General features: G+C 38.0%; 1 protein-coding gene across 1 annotated transcript in view; it reads left to right on the top strand.

Annotated features, from left to right (window-relative positions):
- Positions 1–446: 446 nt before the first annotated feature.
- The window catches only part of LOC136710776 (TBC1 domain family member 8), a 28,276-nt gene continuing 12,454 nt past the window's right edge, over positions 447–16,268 (top strand). Inside the window, exons 1-6 of the mRNA XM_066686589.1 lie at positions 447–712; positions 9,108–9,218; positions 9,746–9,864; positions 10,213–10,441; positions 11,317–11,557; positions 11,943–12,150. Coding sequence (XP_066542686.1) covers positions 586–712; positions 9,108–9,218; positions 9,746–9,864; positions 10,213–10,441; positions 11,317–11,557; positions 11,943–12,150 — 1,035 coding nt within the window. The 5' untranslated portion in view covers positions 447–585. The remainder of the gene's footprint in view (positions 713–9,107; positions 9,219–9,745; positions 9,865–10,212; positions 10,442–11,316; positions 11,558–11,942; positions 12,151–16,268) is intronic.

The raw sequence follows: 16,268 nt of genomic DNA on the forward strand, positions 1-16,268 counted from the left end.
TATTTAAAACAATAAACCTTCTTAATAAGCATATATTGTTTGTATAAACATTATTCATATATATTGTATAAACATATACAATATATTTATAAATAAATAAAAGTAACAGCACACTGTAATAATTTTATATAATGTTATTTGTTTTATGCTAATATTAGGGATTGTTTTTTGAGCCATTACTTTCTATCTGCTCAAACAAATTTTTATAAATATAATTTTCTCAGGTGCCCAAAAGCTAAAGCAACTGGACTATGTGAACATCTTATGTATATCTATCTTATTTTCTTTAATGTAAATTATGTAAAATGCATCGATGCTGCCAGGTTTTGAGTGGCGTCTTCCCCTGCCAATCAGCGCCTTGCTTTAGGGCGTGGGCGGGACTTGTCGGAAAACGGGCGTGTTGCCTGAACACGGCGCAGCTGTGAATGAGGAGACGGAACAAAAACATGGAGCAGGAGGGTGAGAGAGAAAGGAGCTCAGGGCTGTGGTTCACTGGGTTATGGCCTCGATACTGAACTTCAGCCTTCAGGAACAGGACCGCCTCTATCCGAGACTCTGACACGAGTGCTGCTGGCGTTTGGAAAGATGTGGCTGACTCCAGAAGAGGTTTCTGTGAAGAACGCTCTGAAGCTTTGGATCACTGAGAAATCCAACGATTATTTTATTCTCCAGAGAAGGAGAGGACATGGAGATACCGGGGGCAAAATCTCAGGTGGGTTGTTACCCTGCTGCTTGACTTTGGGAAGGTTGCACCTTACAGTAAATGTGAAGTTCATGAGGCATACATTAACTAATATGAGGTGGAAACTAATGTCATTTAAGTCGGTGGTTATAACAGCCATGTGCCTACTGTCTTGCACAAAACGCACATGTAATGATGTGCATGTCAGTATAAAAACAATATATTTAATGTCACTTAAGCTGGGGTGTCCAAACTTTTGACACAGATTCCTGTGACTCGCTTTGGGAAGCGGTGCCCACTTTCATAAAGCATACAATCACAATGTTACTATCATTTAATCAGTGATCCAAACTTTTACCCGCCTTATACACTTCAGGGCAGTTTAGAGAAGCAGGCTTGACTCCAAAGGGTCATCTGTTAGGTCCCTGGGACTGTCTGAAAAATTGAGAGTGGGGGAATGAAGGAACAGTACTGTCACCTCCCTCATCATCCACGGTTGAGAGGCCCTTGAGAAATACACCAAATGTGCAACAGCTCCCTGGGCGATGTGATGGCTGACTGCTGCTTGGGTGTGCACTATTTGTGTGTGTGTGCGCGCTCACTGCCCCTAGTGTATTAGTGTGTGTTCGCTGCCACAGATGGGTCAAATACAGAGGCTCATTTATTTGTACTACGATGCGTTGACATGGAGCGACACGGTGGCACAGCAGGTAGTGTTGCAGTCACAGAGCTCCAGGGACCTGGAGGTTGTGGGTTCGAGTCCTGCTCCGTGTGACTATCTGTGAGGAGTTTGATGTGTTCTCCCTGTGTCTGTGTGGGCTTCCTCCGGGTGCTCCGGTATACTCGCACAGTCTAAAAACACACATTGGTAGGTGGATTGGCGACTGAAAAGTGTCCATAGGTGTGAGTGTGTGTGTCGCCCTGTGAAGGACTGACGCCCCCTCCAGGGTGTGTTCCTGCCTTGTGCCCTGTGATTCCGCATAGGCTCTGGACCCAACGTGACCCTGAATTGAATAAGCTCATTCAGACAATGAATGAATGATTTGAATGCATTGACATTAAAATCATGTTTACTGCAACCTCATCAACAACTACTGGCTTCAAAGTGGCAAAGTAATAATGAGACAGAGTTCTAACACAGTTTTCTCAGATCACTGAGTTTAGAAGACGTTGGAGTTGGGGTCAGTTAAGAGTGGAGTGTGCTAAATGCTGTTTAAAGAGTATTAAATTGTACAGTACAGGTTATAGAGTGATAGGAGTTGTCTCCTCGATGGAGATGGTAGAGGTATGTTACAGTGGTATGTTAATAGTGGCTTAAGATTGTTTCAAGACTATTTGTAATTTTTTCAGAGCTGGAAACTTTGAGAACACTGGGAAAGCCCTGAGAAAACTGTGCTGGCATTGTTGTCACAGAAGAGCATTTAGAATAAGAGCCACCCACTACTGCATGGTGGGTGGCGTTATACCGTTTGCTAGACTCTTGGCTTTGCATATTGTGACCTTAGGCTCATGTGCAGCTGCTCTGGATTTTGTCCCATTGTATTTGGCCTGTTTTTCTGTAGAGAACACATTTGAATGTACCTTGACATACCTGAGTTCACTAACATAAAAGGGCTGCGCAGACACTTTCTGGAGTAGTTCATTAAAAATCATACATTCAAATGCCAATGGTGACTCTTGCAGTTTGATACCTAACATGTGAAACCCTTTATTAAACTGAGTAAAGGTTTGTTTCTGTGCAGTCCACCTGCTGCTGAAGGCTGTGTGTGATCACCTCTGAGAATACAGCACTTAATCCAAACAAAAGGCTTATGATAATCCACTTACAAACAGAAAAGAGTGTTCACATAAGCCCTTTGTGCTGTTCTTTTTTGGGCTCGCGGACACTGTGGGGGGAAAATAAAAAACTTGCATCCTGGTCAGGCCTTTGTTTTTGCTCAGCCGGGAGTTTCCTTCACCGGGAACGGGTTTGGTTTTTGGAAAAGAATCTGACCTCTTGTCCATTACTGCTGTCTCACTTTCCAGACAGACAAGGGCTGTAAGAGGAAGGATGACAACTTGAGCAGAAGCAAAACACAAACTACGTAAATCACTTAAAGAAGTAGTTCACGATTGTTTTTAATTCAGAAGATGTTTCCTCACCATTTGCTGCTCACCCGTCTGTTTGCATGCTCAAGACTGGTCTAACTTGTTTATGAAGCCCCTGTGTCTATAAATGAGTAAAAAAAAAAAACAAAGCGTCTCGGTCTGGTATGCTAGGCTTTCTTTCTCTCTGCTCATGTCAGAGGCATCTGGAATTTTTTAGACAATGGAGAGACCTCCAAATGTTGAAAATCATGAACCACAATGAGGATCATGCACTATTCCTGTTCCATATTCCAATAAACTGATTTATTTAGCAGTTTCTGATCACTTAAAATGGAAATGTCTCCAAACTCAGGACCGACAGAGCTACAAAACTAAACAACTTAAGTTATAAATGAGTTTCTGTGGGAATTTAAACAGTGAATTTTCATTCCACCTTAAAACAACAGTAGGTGGTGTGCATACCTTAAAACTACAACTTCAGAATTGTTGTGATGCTTTGGTGAACTGTAATATGGAGAATAGAGCCTCTGTTGTTGCCACTTCATGCTCAGCACTGGAGAAACTTTGGGGGTGAGGGGGGGTTAGGAAACCACCCCTTCCTCCCCCTTGATGTCACCACAGTGCTGTAAAAATGTATTACATTCAGCAACAGCAGTTGAAGCCCAGCAGCAAATATACTAAATCGTACCTAGTGTTCCTTTAAATGGAGCAGCTATTACAATGGCACCCTTTAAGGTGGAATGAAACGCATGAAGTTGGCTTGTATGGTTCTAAAGCTAAAGCTGTTGTATCAGACATGTTTCAGAGACATAAGCTTGTAACTCTAAAAATGGCATCTGTTTACAGGGAAAGTCCCTCCCTTTTCTAAATAAGCTCCAATCAGATAACTGGGAAAGGTCCAAGTGGGAAAAGCCTTTTGTCATTGTGGAAATGTGTTTATGGGCAGTAGCCAGAACATGATGAACAACAAGACAAATGTGTTTACCCCACATTATTGGAGCCAAAACAAGAATCATTTATGCATACCTAGGCAGATTTTTCTGGTGATTTTTAAGCCTGTTATTGAAGCATCACTGTGGCTTTCAGTTTTTAGTCTAAAGGTCCTCTCTCTATTCAAAGATGAGAGTCTGGTCTTGTACAAATGTACTGTTTCCTATGAGGACTTTGGTCTTTCTTCCTGTTGGGTTGTAGAGTGTTTGAGTAGATTGACCCTGATACTTTCAGTAGAACGGTTTTGAAAAAGCTAAGAAAAATTCGGTAGAGATCATGTATATTTGGTTAAGGGGTGATTTGCTGAAGCTGTTTAAATATTGCAAACCTTATAAAGGAGGATGTGGGTAAAGCAGTGTGAAGAAATACTGTGTGAAGAAGTGGGTTGCATTCCCCTCAGCGAGTGACTTATTTACTCGTTTACTCCTGTAATTGGCCGTGTTAGCTTATGATTGACCAGTGAATGAAAGCTATGAATGTTAGCTTCCAGTAAAGGCAAAAGTCATGCATTTAGTTTTATTAGTGAGACTTTTATGTCTCTGGCTTGAAAGAGGGTCTAGATAGATGCAGGAGTGATATTTTGGTTGGCGCCATGATGATTAATTTACTGGAGTTAGCAGTGATTTTGTAGCTTAGATTTTTTAGATGAGTCTTGTTTGGACAGTTATTTCTGGTTATAAGGACACATCTTTATTAAGATTCTCCAGATCAGCGTTAAATTATTTTTAAGCTGGAATTTTGTAAGATTGAGTGTTGTTTTCAGAACATTGCAGAACAAGCTTAATACCCAGCAAATGAGTTAATATGTCATATTTTATACATTCATTTAATAATTCTACCACTCTGAGATTGTAGTCACTTGCTCTGATTCTGTTCTCACTTTTGTTAGTTAGCTGCTCATTGGATTGTCAGTAGTTCTCCCATGAGGACTGTCCAGTGTGGTTAGTTTTTTTTAAATTATTATTATTATTTTCTTTCTATAATTCAAGATATAATTGTGAAAGCCATTTAAATTTGCATTTGAATGACAGAGCTACAATGACATATCAACACAGCTTCTGAGCAGACTATGAAAATATTGTTTTTGGTATACTATGTGAATACAAATAATACAATTATACAGTTTGATAACGGTTTTGTTGTGCTGTCTTATGAAAGCGGACATAAAATCTTGAAAGTCTGTAAAATAATAATTGTTAAGGACCCTTATTCAGAGATTATGATGAACCAATCAAAGCTAAAATGGCGAACTGCTGTGAGTGAAAGCCGTCATGTTATTTTTAACCCAGGACTCGTTTTTCTGTCTTCCTCTTTCTGTCTCTCTCAGCAGCTGAAGGGGAAACTTGCAGCTGTTTGTCAGTGAGCGAGTTTATTTATTTAAGATAGCATTCAGTCAAGCATTTCATTTACGCTTGCCTCCATGAAAGTCGTTCCATTAAGAATGAGTTTATCTTAAACTTATCATGACCATCGGGATATTAAAGCTGGCTGATAAACTTCTTACATTAACTTTATTATTGCCTTTGTGTTTGAATAGGTATTTGTGTTAGGTTTTACCCCAAATATAGCAATGTACAACCGTTAGTATTAGGCTATTAATGTAGTGGTTAAAAAATCTTATGATAGTTCTGACACTGTTATACGCCTGTTTGTATTGAATAGATATAAGATAGTGTCAGAACCACAATCCACTTAGATTTAATGTGAGCATACATTTATTTACTTGTTAGTTTTAGCTTCACACAAAAGTAAATGTATTTGGCCACCTTTGCTAAACTGTGAAGTTACGTAATCCCAAACAGGTTTTGTGTTTACTTTCACTAAGAAGGTTATCTAAAGATATGTAGTTAAAAAACAGGTGTATGGTGTATAAGAAAGTCTATTTGAAATTATGGAGCACATTAATAAAATTTAAGACATGTGATGTGTGCTTTACAGCAACATAATAACAGTTAGCAATATTAGCATCATTAGCTCCATTGAAGCGGTTTGATGCTAAATATGCCAAAGAAGATTGTTTGTTTTTATATATATATATATATATATATATATATATATTTTTTTTTTTTCCCCCCAGTCTCTTCTCTTAATTTTAACATGCTGAAATTATTCACAAGGATTTTCAACTCTTTTTTTCAAGGGAAATTTGAGACTTTTGTCTGTGGCGCATTCCAGCCAACTCCATGCAGTTCTCCATGACAAAGCAAAGCAACAGTGTAAAATTACACTAGAGACAACTGTGCATTTCTCTCTCTCTCTCTCTCACACACACACACACACATTCCCTCTTTATCTAGTGACAGAAAAATATTAGAATTTGCTTTGGTAGAAAAAAATGTAATATTTAAAAATAAAACCTCTCTTTGCATTTGTTTTTTATTCTTCTTTCTCTCTCTCTCTCTCTCTCTCTCTCTCTCTCTCTCTCAGAGTAATGTTCAAATATCAGACACATATGTGTCTAAACTCTTGTTGCTGTGTTGTGTACACAGGGCTGTGTCCTGCTCAAACAGGAACTCTTCTCTATCTCTCCTTCCCCTTTTCCTACTCATTCTCCTTCTCCTTCTTCCTCTTTTTCTTCTTCCTGCCAAACAGGTCTAAGGTGCTGTCATCTTCTCTGCAACCCATCTGAACAGAACCGGAGACACCTAGGATTATTCCTGCTTCAGGAGCCTGGAGCAGATGCTTTAACTGGCTTTAATTTGCAAATATTTACAATTTCCCAAGGGCAGATATGGATCAGGATTTGACTGTTTCAAGTCGTCTGTGTGCCGAGCCCAAGAAATAGGGCTGGTTTTTCTGCAATGAGTGCAGATATTAATCTGCACGTGTGTTTTTTTTAGAAACCTTTTTAAGTAGCTAAATGTATCACTGTATCACATTGTTACACAGCTAAAATATTTGTGCAGGCATTTTACATGATCTTAGATGTTGTAGATAACCTCCTGTTATAGCTACATAGCTCTAGTGCAAAACTAAAAAAAACAATTTTACAGACAACATTGGAGTAAATAATGTTTTATCAAAGTTGCAGAGGTTTATTCAACAAAACAATTTTCATTTTACATTTGGTTAAGAAATAAACGTATGGACATTACAGATGTTCGTCGAAGGTGCAGATTTCTGTGTTTTGGACCTGTGCTAGTGTTTAAACTGTTTATATTGTAATGTTTGTTGAGCTGTAAATACATTTCAGTTTTGATTATGGATTGAAGTATGTACATAACATAAAATCAAAACAGTTTTTAAAAAATCCTGAATGAAAACCGTGACAAGCTTTTCCCAGCCATTTTACAACTGCAGAGTTGACAACACTCACTGAGAGGGGAAGTAGTAAAAATCTGAGCATGAGCAGTGAATATATCAGCACATGCAGCACAAATCTGAATGAGCATGTTATAATTTTGCTGTCTGTGAATGACCCGTGAACAGTGCTTTAACGTTTCAATTTAAATAGCCACAGCATCTTCAGGGCCTTTGAGCTTGGTTCATGGTTCTTTCTTCACTTTAATCCAGAAAGAAAGAGATGTGACATGTTCATATACAGTTTCTGGGGGTTTCCATCAAAACAGATAAAAACATCAATATTGTGATAAATGTGAAATTCTGGCTTGTTTACATAATGATGTCATGCAGTTACACACAATATGGCATACTTTCTTTACGTGAGTCACTTGATGTTTCTTTACGTGAGTCACTGGCCTGACTTTACATGAGGCACAGTGAAGTACAGTGGAAGGTGGCTCTGAGGCGGAGGAAATTGCTCTAAAAAAAAGGGAGTGACTTTAGTGGTTTGGTTACAAAATATCAGATGCACAATAAACCATGGTATTATGTTAGAAACGAAAGAAGCCTTTAATATATATTAAGCATATTTAATATAATATTTAATTTGTTTTAATAGTCAGTTCTTGAAATGAATACAAGTATTTTTCAGTGTTTTATTCATATCGCCAAAAATATCGTTATCACCAAAATACTCTGAAATATCATGATATTATTTTAGGGCCGTATCGCCCACCCGTACTGGAAGCTCAGCTTTAGACCAAACTTTTCTGTGCTGCTTGTTTACTTCATGCTGAATTAATTTGATGTAAATAAAGTATATATTAGTTTGATGTGGCTGTGTTTTTAGGTGAGGTTTTTAGCTGTGTCGCTATTGCCTTTGTTTCTGTCTGTGTCTCTTCTCTCTTTTCTGGCCCATCACAGATGTAATTGGCGCCGTCATTAGGGCACTTATCTCTCAAGAATGTAATTAGCTCTGTAACTGAGAGGCATCTGTGTTTCTATTAGAGAAACAAGGCTTTCTGTTCTCATCACTCTTCAGTAAGGAGCCCTCTCTGCTTCGTGCTGATATTTCAAACCTCAAGTCACTCCACAAAGAGGAAACATCTAATTGAAAAAGGCACATGAGCGTTTTGTGTGGCGTGACCGAAACGGCGTGACTCCTATTAGCTTCTGAGAGAGAGAGAGAGAGAGAGAGAGAGAGAGACCCCAGGGGATCATTCATTCAACAAAGTCTTGTCTGTAGCATTTTCATTTTTTTCTGCTTGGCCATAGTTTTATTAGCAAGACTTTTGTTTACCTCCTGAATGGAAGCCCACATGGATTGATTGCTGGTTGAGCAGGGAGATGACGTTATCTTTACTTTGGCAGAAGAGGCTATGACGAGAAGCGGTGTTTTTATCAGATCATAAACTGGGTGACATTATTCTAGCTCTGAGCTAATTGTCAATGAATGTAGTAGAGTTTTTACTTCAACTGGTCTTTAACTGCTTTCAACCTTTCAGTCCTGAGCCCTTTTTTCTAACCATTAGGCCACAGCTGCCAGTTGTTTTCCTCTCTGGAGTTGAGAGACATGGTTTCGCCATCACCCGTGTGTGTTAGACATTACACACCTATTTCATGAAGGTAATATGTACAGCTAATGGCTAAGGCTAACATTTAATTTCACTGTTCTGACTGGTCCTAACACACGTGCTTCCACCAGTCAGTCTAAAAGCTCTGGACACCTTAAAGAAACTGTTGTACATTTTATTCAGAATACACTGGCCGTTTTAATGAGAGGAAATGATCATTCAGAACATAAATACGTCGAATAAATGTGTGTTACCAACCATTATACTGATACAGCTGAAGAAAATAAACATTTGAGCTGCAGTGTGTATTCAGAGTTGCTCAGTTCTGTGTGGAATGCTGTTAAACTCGTCCTGAAGAGTTTATCGTGGGAAACTGAATGGTTTCTCAGCTGTAGAGACACTGTGGTGTTGAGGAAAGAAGGAGGTTAAGCTGAGTTTAACCACTGCACTGCTGCTCTCGGCCTGTTGTAAGTGATATGACCTGTGTGCAGGTTTGCTGGTGGGGGCACTGGACACTGTGCTGGACTCTAACGCTCGAGTGGCTCCTTTCCGGATTCTTCTGCAAGTTCCAGCATCACAGGTCAGCTGGGTCATTGCCAGTGGTAAGTCTTCTTCTCCTTGTGTTTATTGGACTTTATATTACACTACAGCTTAGGTTTATTTATTATATTATATTCATTTTAGTTTTCTATTGCAATATTTATTTTAATGCATTAATATTTCTATACAGTTCTGTTTGAAGCCCTTCGAATTGCCCGTGTGTACAAACGGGGATCGATAAACAGTGATATAAACAGGAAATAAACAGTGACGATATGTTTTATTGTATATAACATATTTAGTGTTAGATTTAAATGCAGCTGTTGAGTCGAGCTGTTCGAATTCACACTGTGCTGGAGGCAGATATCATGCTTTCAAAATGCTCTCTGTGTTATGATGTATGGTCTGGTGTGTTTTGAGTGGTCCATCATGCCAATAATATCGGGACAACAGAAACTGAACAGTGATGAATGATGTAAGAAGGATTTGATAAATTATTCATAAATGTAAATGAGGTAGGTGGAGCTTATAAAGTGTCCTGCAGAGGGAACCTATGTATTTTATACCATCTGTTTATGTTTGTTTTTAGGAGCCACAGTTGAGGAGGTGCAAAAGCACTGGAAGTGGTTGGATCAGAATTTGTTGCCGTATATGTCCGTTTTTGAGAACAAACAGGATGCTGCCAGCTTTGTGCAAGGAAAAGTCAAGGTGCTTTCACACTCCAGCTGTGATTAAATATTGATGAAATGCTTTTAGTCACTCCAATCACCTCTCATCAACATCACACTGTCCGTAACACATTAACACTCAGATTCCAGTCAAACTCACACTGTCCTCAGCTGATCCTGCTTCAACACATCGGCGGAGAACCCAAACTGCACAGATCTGTCACATCAGCTGAGAGATGCCAGTGCTAGCTAGCACCACAGAGATGAGGAGAGGGAGGTTTATCCTCCCCTACCCAGGACCCTCCGCCTCGGACGGCTTGATCTATTATGTAAAGTGTGTTTATAATATTATATGAATATTTATGTCTGAATGTGTGTGTATTTTCAGGGGCTGATAGCGGAGGAGGTTCTGTGTGGCCAGGCGGCTCTGGAGGATGACCCGGCCCGGTTCAGGGAGGTTCTGGCCAGGTTTGAGCAGAGGTTCGGTCTCCCGCATCAGGAGAAACTTGTGGCTCATTTCTCCTGCTGCTGCTGGAAAGGAAGAGTGCCCCGACAAGGCTGGCTCTACCTCTCCATCAACCACCTCGCCTTCTACTCCTTCCTGCTTGGGAAAGAGGGTGAGGGGAGTGAGACGACGGAGTAGTAACTGGCAATGATTTTTTTAAAATAGAGGTGTCAGTCGATTTAAAAATTGTAATCAAGTTATTCAGAACAACACACTTTGATTAATTGTGATTAAATGCAATTTAAAATATTAGTATTTCTTTGTTTTTTAGAAGTGAGATAAAACAAATAAAAATGTGTAAAGTGGTCATTTTTATTTATCATTTTTTAGAGTCGTTTGTATGATATTTGTATGAGAATCTCAATTTGTTTAGTAAATGTTTCACGGAGAGAGTTAACATCAAACACGAAATGAAGCACGGACATTAGTTTAATTAAGAAAACTGCAGCGTGCAGCTCACAGGTCAGACACTAACACACCTCCATATACAACATATTCATCAGAAATGTGTGGATGAAGTGAGGCACAAAACAAAATACTTCAGAGAGAGAGAGAGATGGTAAATGTGAGATTTATGCAATTTAATCCATATTTCAGCATAAAAATTATGTAATCTTCACTTTGAACTCAACAACAGAGACACTGTGTTTACATTGCTTAATAAAACCAGTGATACATCACTAGACCCTGTAAAACTAGTGAATTATGGGAGGAATTTGTGACCAAATTTTGTAAAATGATTCATTTGCATTAAAAGATTAATTTCCAGATTAATAACATGCATTAACTCATTATGGTTGATGGCACTTTAAATTTATATTTAAAAATATAAATAGATTTCCCCAAGCACACCTAGATGGAGCGAGGCCAGGTTGGACCTTCTGGACTCCTGCTAACGGATGGCTGTGACATCACTGAGGATCTAACTTAGAGCCAGAATATCCTGAACCCCAAGTTTTGATGTTCCTAATGTTTGTTTCGGTGCAGTGAAGCTGCTGGTGCCGTGGGTGGAGGTGACGGGTTTGGAGCGGACGTCTCTGGGACTAATGACGGATGTGATCCGTGTTCGAACGCGTCAGAGACAACGGGATTTTTCCATGTTTCTGAACGTGGAGGAGGTGATGACGGTGATGAGTCAGCTGGCAGACATTGCACTGCGGCGCCTGCTGGACAGCGGGGGATTCGAGGTGGACAAGAGTCTGCAGCTGGCCACCAATATCACCAAACGGTAATGTTAATAAAATAATGACACACACACTAACACACACATTAATAACACCAAAATAATGATGCACTTGTTAATAACACCCAGTTTAATAACGCACACATTAATAACTAATCTCATGGCAAAAAAATAAATACATTACGTAACTATTTACAAAGTATTAATCTTAAATATGTTATTGTGGTTCCCAAAATGTATGTAAAATGCACACGTTTCAATGCACACAGCATTTTATCTGTGGCGAGCCTTGTTAACTAAAAGTTTTTTGACATGTCGGTGTTGAAATATTGTCTGACTTAACAACAGCCACTGTGGGAGAGGCAGTACAAACACAAGTGCACACAATCACGTGAGTGTGTGTGTGTGTATGTGTGAATGTGTGTGTCAGGGTCCTGGAGAAGCAGGCTCTACGGCAGTACGTTCTCTCTCTGTTTGGATTGCCACGCTCAGAAAATTTACAAGAAATGATGAGCTGCTCGATGTGGACGCCTCACGCTCGCTGCCACACGCCCGGAAAACTCTACACCACTGACAACTACATGGCCTTCTGCAGCCGGCTGGAAGGCCAGTGTACCCTTGTCATACCACTCGCAGAGGTACAGCACCACCCACAGGCTTTAGACACTGACTGTATTTTTAATCAGTGTTTAGACACTGACTGTATTTTTAATCAGTGTTTAGACACTGACTGTATCTTTAATGGTTCTGTTTGGACTGTTCCATTTGTGTTTGTTTTTGATTTGTATCTTTAACAGCTGTGTTTAGGCTTTGACTGTACCTTTAATAACTGTGTTTAGACTCTGACTGTACCTTTAATAACTGTGTGTAGACTCTGACTGTACCTTTTAATAACTGTGTTTAGACTCTGACTGTAACTTTAATAACTGTGTTTAGACTCAGACTGTAACTTTAATAACTGTGTTTAGACTCTGACTGTAACTTTAATTACTGTGTTTAGACTCAGACTGTAACTTTAATGACTGTGTTTAGACTCGGACTGTAACTTTAATAACTGTGTTTAGACTCTGACTGTAACTTTAATAACTGTGTTTAGACTCTGACTGTACCTTTTAATAACTGTGTTTAGACTCTGACTGTACCTTTAATTACTGTGTTTAGACTCTGACTGTAACTTTAATAACTGTGTTTAGACTCTGACTGTAACTTTAATAACTGTGTTTAGACTCTGACTGTACCTTTAATTACTGTGTTTAGACTCTGACTGTAACTTTAATAACTGTGTTTAGACTCTGACTGTAACTTTAATAACTGTGTTTAGACTCTAACTGTACCTTTAATAACTGTGTTTAGACTCTGACTGTACCTTTAATAACTGTGTTTAGACTCTGACTGTACCTTTTAATTACTGTGTTTAGACTCTGACTGTAACTTTAGTAACTGTGTTTAGACTCTGACTGTAACTTTAATAACTGTGTTTAGACTCTGACTGTACCTTTTAATTACTGTGTTTAGACTCTGACTGTACCTTTTAATTACTGTGTTTAGACTCTGACTGTAACTTTAATAACTGTGTTTAGACTCTGACTGTACCTTTAATTACTGTGTTTAGACTCGGACTGTACCTTTAATTACTGTGTTTAGACTCGGACTGTAACTTTAATAACTGTGTTTAGACTCTGACTGTACCTTTAATTACTGTGTTTAGACTCTGACTGTAACTTTAATTACTGTGTTTAGACTCTGACTGTAACTTTAATAACTGTGTTTAGACTCTGACTGTAACTTTAATAACTGTGTTTAGACTCTGACTGTACCTTTAATAACTGTGTTTAGACTCGGACTGTAACTTTAGTAACTGTGTTTAGACTCAGACTGTAACTTTAATAACCATGTTTAGACTCTGACTGTAACTTTTAATTACTGTGTTTAGACTCTAACTATACCTTTAATAACTGTGTTTAGACTCTGACTGTACCTTTAATAACTGTGTTTAGACTCTGACTGTAACTTTAATAACTGTGTTTAGACTCTGACTGTACCTTTAATAACTGTGTTTAGACTCTGACTGTAACTTTAGTAACCGTGTTTAGACTCAGACTGTAACTTTAATAACCGTGTTTAGACTCTGACTGTAACTTTAATAACCGTGTTTAGACTCTGACTGTACCTTTAATAACTGTGTTTAGACTCTGACTGTACCTTTAATAACCGTGTTTAGACTCTGACTGTACCTTTAATAACCGTGTTTATACTTAGACTGTAACTTTAATAACCGTGTTTAGACTCTGACTGTACCTTTAATTACTGTGTTTAGACTCTGACTGTACCTTTAATAACTGTGTTTAGAGTCTGACTGTAACTTTAATAACTGTGTTTAGACTCTGACTGTACCTTTAATAACTGTGTTTAGACTCTGACTGTAACTTTAATAACTGTGTTTAGACTCTGACTGTACCTTTAATAACTGTGTTTAGACTCTGACTGTAACTTTAGTAACCGTGTTTAGACTCAGACTGTAACTTTAATAACCGTGTTTAGACTCTGACTGTAACTTTAATAACCGTGTTTAGACTCTGACTGTACCTTTAATAACTGTGTTTAGACTCTGACTGTAACTTTAATAACTGTGTTTAGACTCAGACTGTAACTTTAATAACTGTGTTTAGACTCTGACTGTAACTTTAATTACTGTGTTTAGACTCAGACTGTAACTTTAATGACTGTGTTTAGACTCGGACTGTAACTTTAATAACTGTGTTTAGACTCTGACTGTAACTTTAATAACTGTGTTTAGACTCTGACTGTACCTTTTAATAACTGTGTTTAGACTCTGACTGTACCTTTAATTACTGTGTTTAGACTCTGACTGTAACTTTAATAACTGTGTTTAGACTCTGACTGTAACTTTAATAACTGTGTTTAGACTCTGACTGTACCTTTAATTACTGTGTTTAGACTCTGACTGTAACTTTAATAACTGTGTTTAGACTCTGACTGTAACTTTAATAACTGTGTTTAGACTCTAACTGTACCTTTAATAACTGTGTTTAGACTCTGACTGTACCTTTAATAACTGTGTTTAGACTCTGACTGTACCTTTTAATTACTGTGTTTAGACTCTGACTGTAACTTTAGTAACTGTGTTTAGACTCTGACTGTAACTTTAATAACTGTGTTTAGACTCTGACTGTACCTTTTAATTACTGTGTTTAGACTCTGACTGTACCTTTTAATTACTGTGTTTAGACTCTGACTGTAACTTTAATAACTGTGTTTAGACTCTGACTGTACCTTTAATTACTGTGTTTAGACTCGGACTGTACCTTTAATTACTGTGTTTAGACTCGGACTGTAACTTTAATAACTGTGTTTAGACTCTGACTGTACCTTTAATTACTGTGTTTAGACTCTGACTGTAACTTTAATTACTGTGTTTAGACTCTGACTGTAACTTTAATAACTGTGTTTAGACTCTGACTGTAACTTTAATAACTGTGTTTAGACTCTGACTGTACCTTTAATAACTGTGTTTAGACTCGGACTGTAACTTTAGTAACTGTGTTTAGACTCAGACTGTAACTTTAATAACCATGTTTAGACTCTGACTGTAACTTTTAATTACTGTGTTTAGACTCTAACTATACCTTTAATAACTGTGTTTAGACTCTGACTGTACCTTTAATAACTGTGTTTAGACTCTGACTGTAACTTTAATAACTGTGTTTAGACTCTGACTGTACCTTTAATAACTGTGTTTAGACTCTGACTGTAACTTTAGTAACCGTGTTTAGACTCAGACTGTAACTTTAATAACCGTGTTTAGACTCTGACTGTAACTTTAATAACCGTGTTTAGACTCTGACTGTACCTTTAATAACTGTGTTTAGACTCTGACTGTACCTTTAATAACCGTGTTTAGACTCTGACTGTACCTTTAATAACCGTGTTTATACTTAGACTGTAACTTTAATAACCGTGTTTAGACTCTGACTGTACCTTTAATTACTGTGTTTAGACTCTGACTGTACCTTTAATAACTGTGTTTAGAGTCTGACTGTAACTTTAATAACTGTGTTTAGACTCTGACTGTACCTTTAATAACTGTGTTTAGACTCTGACTGTAACTTTAATAACTGTGTTTAGACTCTGACTGTACCTTTAATAACTGTGTTTAGACTCTGACTGTAACTTTAGTAACCGTGTTTAGACTCAGACTGTAACTTTAATAACCGTGTTTAGACTCTGACTGTAACTTTAATAACCGTGTTTAGACTCTGACTGTACCTTTAATAACTGTGTTTAGACTCTGACTGTACCTTTAATAACCGTGTTTAGACTCTGACTGTACCTTTAATAACCGTGTTTATACTTAGACTGTAACTTTAATAACCGTGTTTAGACTCTGACTGTACCTTTAATTACTGTGTTTAGACTCTGACTGTAACTTTAATAACTGTGTTTAGACTCTGACTGTACCTTTAATAACTGTGTTTAGACTCTGACTGTAACTTTAGTAACCGTGTTTAGACTCAGACTGTAACTTTAATAACCGTGTTTAGACTCTGACTGTAACTTTTAATTACTGTGTTTAGACTCTGACTGTAACTTTAATAACTGTGTTTAGACTCTGACTGTACCTTTAATAACCGTGTTTAGACTCTGACTGTAACTTTTAATTACTGTGTTTAGACTCTAACTGTACCTTTAATAACTGTGTTTAGACTCTGACTGTAACTTTAATAACTGTGTTTAG

This window comes from Hoplias malabaricus, chromosome 12 (genome assembly GCF_029633855.1).
Source record: "Hoplias malabaricus isolate fHopMal1 chromosome 12, fHopMal1.hap1, whole genome shotgun sequence".
In the NCBI taxonomy this organism is placed as follows: Eukaryota; Metazoa; Chordata; class Actinopteri; order Characiformes; family Erythrinidae; genus Hoplias; species Hoplias malabaricus.